This window comes from Carya illinoinensis, chromosome 15, assembly GCF_018687715.1.
Source record: "Carya illinoinensis cultivar Pawnee chromosome 15, C.illinoinensisPawnee_v1, whole genome shotgun sequence".
Classification (NCBI taxonomy): Eukaryota; Viridiplantae; Streptophyta; class Magnoliopsida; order Fagales; family Juglandaceae; genus Carya; species Carya illinoinensis.
In genome coordinates, this window is record NC_056766.1 from 5,486,097 (window position 1) to 5,490,338 (window position 4,242).

Below are 4,242 nucleotides of genomic sequence, written 5' to 3' on the forward strand. Positions count from 1 at the left end.
CAATATATAAAGTATATATATATTGATAGGATCGAGTATATATGACCTTATTCCACTCGATCCTATCAATCTGTACATATATATTGACGTGATCATGATAAGCTATCAGATATGAGGATATTATGTGTAGTTCATGTTATATATATATATATATATATATATATATATATATATAATTAAGTAGCCCAAAACAAGTTTATATATAATTAATCTAGAGTATAAGATTAGCTGTACCAATATACCATAGTAGGTCAACATGATGAATTAGTAGCCGTACGACAATCCAAGTTCACACACTTTATTTATAAGATCAGGGTAGCTAGAACGTTTAATTAAGTACTAAGTACTTATAACAAGCATAAATATTAGAAGCTAGCTAGCACAAAGCTGGGCATGCATGCATGATCAAGTCTAGCTAGCTGTTACAAACTATGCATGGAAATAAAGCTATTTTAAAGTTATTTTTCAAAAGATATTCTAGCTAGCTAGCAAGCTAGAGATCAGATCGAGCTTAATTAGATCGATATCTTCCATCAGGAGCATCAGTAGTACTACTACTCCTATTACATCCTTTCTTGTAGATTTGGCTGAATTGGCTGCACACGGAAGGCAAAAGGCATCTGAGAATTATAGTCCCTGATCACTCGCTGCTCATAGCCATCGTCCACATCTCTGCTTGTTCCCATCGCCATCTCCTGTTGGTGCTGCTTGCAGAAAATTAAGCAGGGAATTAGTGATGATCTTTAGGGTGTTAAATATGGAATTTGCAATCGATATGAAAGTTTTTATGTTCACAAACATGAACAAGTTTTGGAAATATTAACAACAACTATATATACTACGTTTACATGCAACAGGAATACTTGATAGATATCATACGATTCATGCACTGACATTCGTGTGCAGACATGCTTGAAGAAAAGATGGGGAGAATAATTAATACCAGAATCAAATTAAGGTGCTTATTCTCCTCTTCCATAATCTTCTCCTGCATGCGCAATATCCAGGCAGAAATGTCAAGCAAAGATGAGCAAATATTCCATATATATACTTTAGGAAGATTGACAAGCTCTTTTGCATGTTTAAATTCAACAACTATCAAAGACAAAATATTATAGGCTACCAAGATAATATTGCTAATAATTAATTGATCCATCATTCATAGAGTATAAAATTAAGCTCAATTGAGGCAATATGGTGAAGTCTTTCATTGATGATCTTCACGTACATTTTTCTTAGCCATCTTCCAGAAGTCCATCTGCCATGCATGCACACAAAAAAAACAAAAAAACAAAAAACAAATGGCGTTAAACCATCTCTTCGATCTATGCCCTATTAAGACTTTAGGCCAAATAACTAGTACTTGGATTCTAACCTTCCTCTCGCGGATACTGGAAAGACCATTTTCAAGGGCTTCCTCCAGGAGCATGAGCTCTTTGGCGTCGTTCATTGATGAGATATCCTCCCCCTTCAAGTGCCTGAAACACACTTCAACACGAATAAGTGAGAGAATGAGAGAGGGAGAGCTAAAGCCATAAGAAAAACGCCCACCTCAGCTCAATCTGCAGGTTGTCGTTCTCTTTCTTGATTCTATCAATTTCATTGCTGAGGTTCTGTGAGTTTGACATGTTTGGAACCACTAAAAATTAGTTTGTCTCAACAGCAAAAAGGAAAAACAAAAATAAATATACAAATTCTTGGAGAGTCAGAATTTATTTACCAGATCTGCTGGTTACTTTCTTTTTTCTTTTTTTTTAGAAAAACCAAATTGCAGATCTGGTAAGTAGAAGTTGTATATCTGCTGTTTACTACTCTTCTAGTCAAGAAACTGCATAAGACAGACGTAGATCATCTTGTCCACGAATTAAATACATTTATTATACGTAACGGCGCCTATCCATGCATTCGGTTGTTGCAATGTTTTAGCAAGGAAAAGGAAGGTGGGGAATAATGTTTTGTTACCAGATCTGTTTATAGATGTTACAATACATGTAGTTTTTAGTTTTTTTTCTCGATCGGTGAAAAACAATGGAATATTGTGCGTGAGAGAGAGAGAGAGAGAGAGAGAGAGAGAGAGCATCCCATTTGTGGATCTGTTCATAAAATTCTTAGTTCATGTTTCTTAACATACTTTTAGCAAAAAAACCAGGTCCTTTTCCCATGGACAAAGCAAGAACCATGCATTAGAAGTTTTTAAGTAAAAGATTGGCAGAGAGTACCGGCGGAGAGAGAGAGTCTCGAAACCCACCTCATGCTTCGCATCCCACAACCTCTTCCCAGACTGCTTATGGTAATCATCCAAGAGATCAACGAGCCTTCATCATCAAAATATAATATTTCCCATATACCCCAAACCCCCACATAGAGAGAGAGAGAGAGTCAGAAAACACCTTTTTTTTTTGTACCTTTTTCTCCGGGAAAACAAAGATCAAAGAAAACCAAAGCACCCAGAGATCAATATATATATATATAGGAAAACAAAAGTTAAGAAAAAAGAGTTCGTACGGAGTTGAAGGGCTGCAGTAGTCATGCATCTTTCCGGAGCTCCCGATGATCACAAGGGAAACTTTAGCATCGCATAGAACACTGATTTCCTTGGCCTTCTTTATGATCCCATTTCTCCTCTTTGAGTAGGTGACCTGCCTGTTGCTTGAGTTCTCTATCCTCTTGATCTCAATCTTGCCTCTCCCCATATCTCCCAATCTTACTTCTCCTCCTCACTCACCTTTTCTTCTTCTCCTTGTTTATGAAATATTGTAGGAAGGAGAGAGGAAGATATAGAGAACTTAATAAATACGTACAGAGGCCAGAAAGCAATAGTTCAGGAGCATTTCTAGTTTGAGTTGGTGGACAAGAAACTTTCTAAGTGACACAGAAGGGAAGGTTTTGTTTATGGGTTCTGTAAAAGCTAGGCCAACTGCTTTTATCTGATGTTTATTGGCCTTATTAGTTTCACTGCACCTTCTTGACCATTGGTCTCTTTTTCTCTCTATCTGACTCTTTCCCCTTAACTACGTGACTGATATCAATTTGATGGTTTTTTAGGGTTTCAATGAAACCAACAAAAAAATAAAACCCCTCTTTGACTGAAACACTTTTTAGTTTTTAGGGCTTTAAGTCAGGCTTTAAGCGTGTCAAGTTGGGAACTAAGACTATGTTTGATACGGAAAACGTGGAACTACTGCATGTCGTACATCAGGGGATTGTATGTATTCTGTGAAGGTGATCGATCGTGTCTTGCGTTTGAGTGATGGAACTAAATAAGTTAAAACAAAAAGATCTAAACCATCAAATCAAAGTGATCATTTTGTATAATTTGTGGTGACAATATTAGTCATGAACTGAAAAAGAAAGGGTATAGACCCAATGCCTTTTAATTAAAAAAAAAAATCTAATTACAAACATAATTGTATATTAATATATTGTGATTGATTAAAAAGTATATTTTATTAAAAAAAAGTACTAATTTAAATTATAAGTATGAAGTAATTAGTATTGGTATACAGATTAATACGCAACTTTGCTTGTATATAACAAAACTCTTTAATTAAATGTCAAATCCCAAATTCAAATGGGTAGTTAATTAGTCCATTTTTGAAATATTTTAATTTTTCTTGTTTAATGATAAAAGAAGTGATTATTAGTAAAATTATATATTATTTAATTTTTTTTCTTAATAATTAAGAATATTAAAAAAGGAAAAAAATATTTACATTAGTGGTATGCCCAACAATAAACGATGAGCGCCCGCTAGCATTACTCATTCAAGTGCAAAAACCCCAACTTTTAAAAGCCATAAAATGTTATTTGGGGAACTTTAACGGCAGCAACAGTTCGATGAGATAATCAAAAAATTACCGAAATTATAAGTATATATGTCCATTTTGCTATTATTTTCAGCGACATTCTTGTCATTGATTAAAAAAAGTAGTTTTTTTTGTCGTGCCTCGAAAATGACTACTCAATGATATAATTAGAACACTTTTAGAAACATTATAAAGAGCAAAAATTTATTATTCTTAAACAAAATAGAATCTCATACATCACTTAACCTTATCAATACTTATTAATATGAGGTATTACAACAAAAATTAATTAAACCCTAATTTGGTATTGGCGGCCCCCCTAGCAAAGCTATATGGTCGTGTTCTCTAAAATCCATGGGGGTTTGAACACTACGTTACCCTAATTAGTAACATTAGGAAATGGATATAATAAGGTCCCAGCAGCTAGTTTTCACAT

The 4,242-nt window shown here is 34.4% G+C and overlaps 1 protein-coding gene across 1 annotated transcript; it reads right to left on the minus strand.

Annotated features, from left to right (window-relative positions):
• Nucleotides 1–264: 264 nt before the first annotated feature.
• Nucleotides 265–2,887, minus strand: LOC122295826 (agamous-like MADS-box protein MADS9). The gene is made up of 7 exons (XM_043105083.1): nt 2,506–2,887; nt 2,249–2,315; nt 1,552–1,613; nt 1,376–1,478; nt 1,229–1,258; nt 944–988; nt 265–704 (listed from the first exon to the last, which is right to left on the minus strand). The coding sequence occupies exons 1-7, from the start codon at nt 2,691–2,693 to the stop codon at nt 564–566; spliced, it is 636 nt and encodes a 211-aa protein (XP_042961017.1). The 5' UTR covers nt 2,694–2,887; the 3' UTR covers nt 265–563.
• Nucleotides 2,888–4,242: the final 1,355 nt, after the last annotated feature.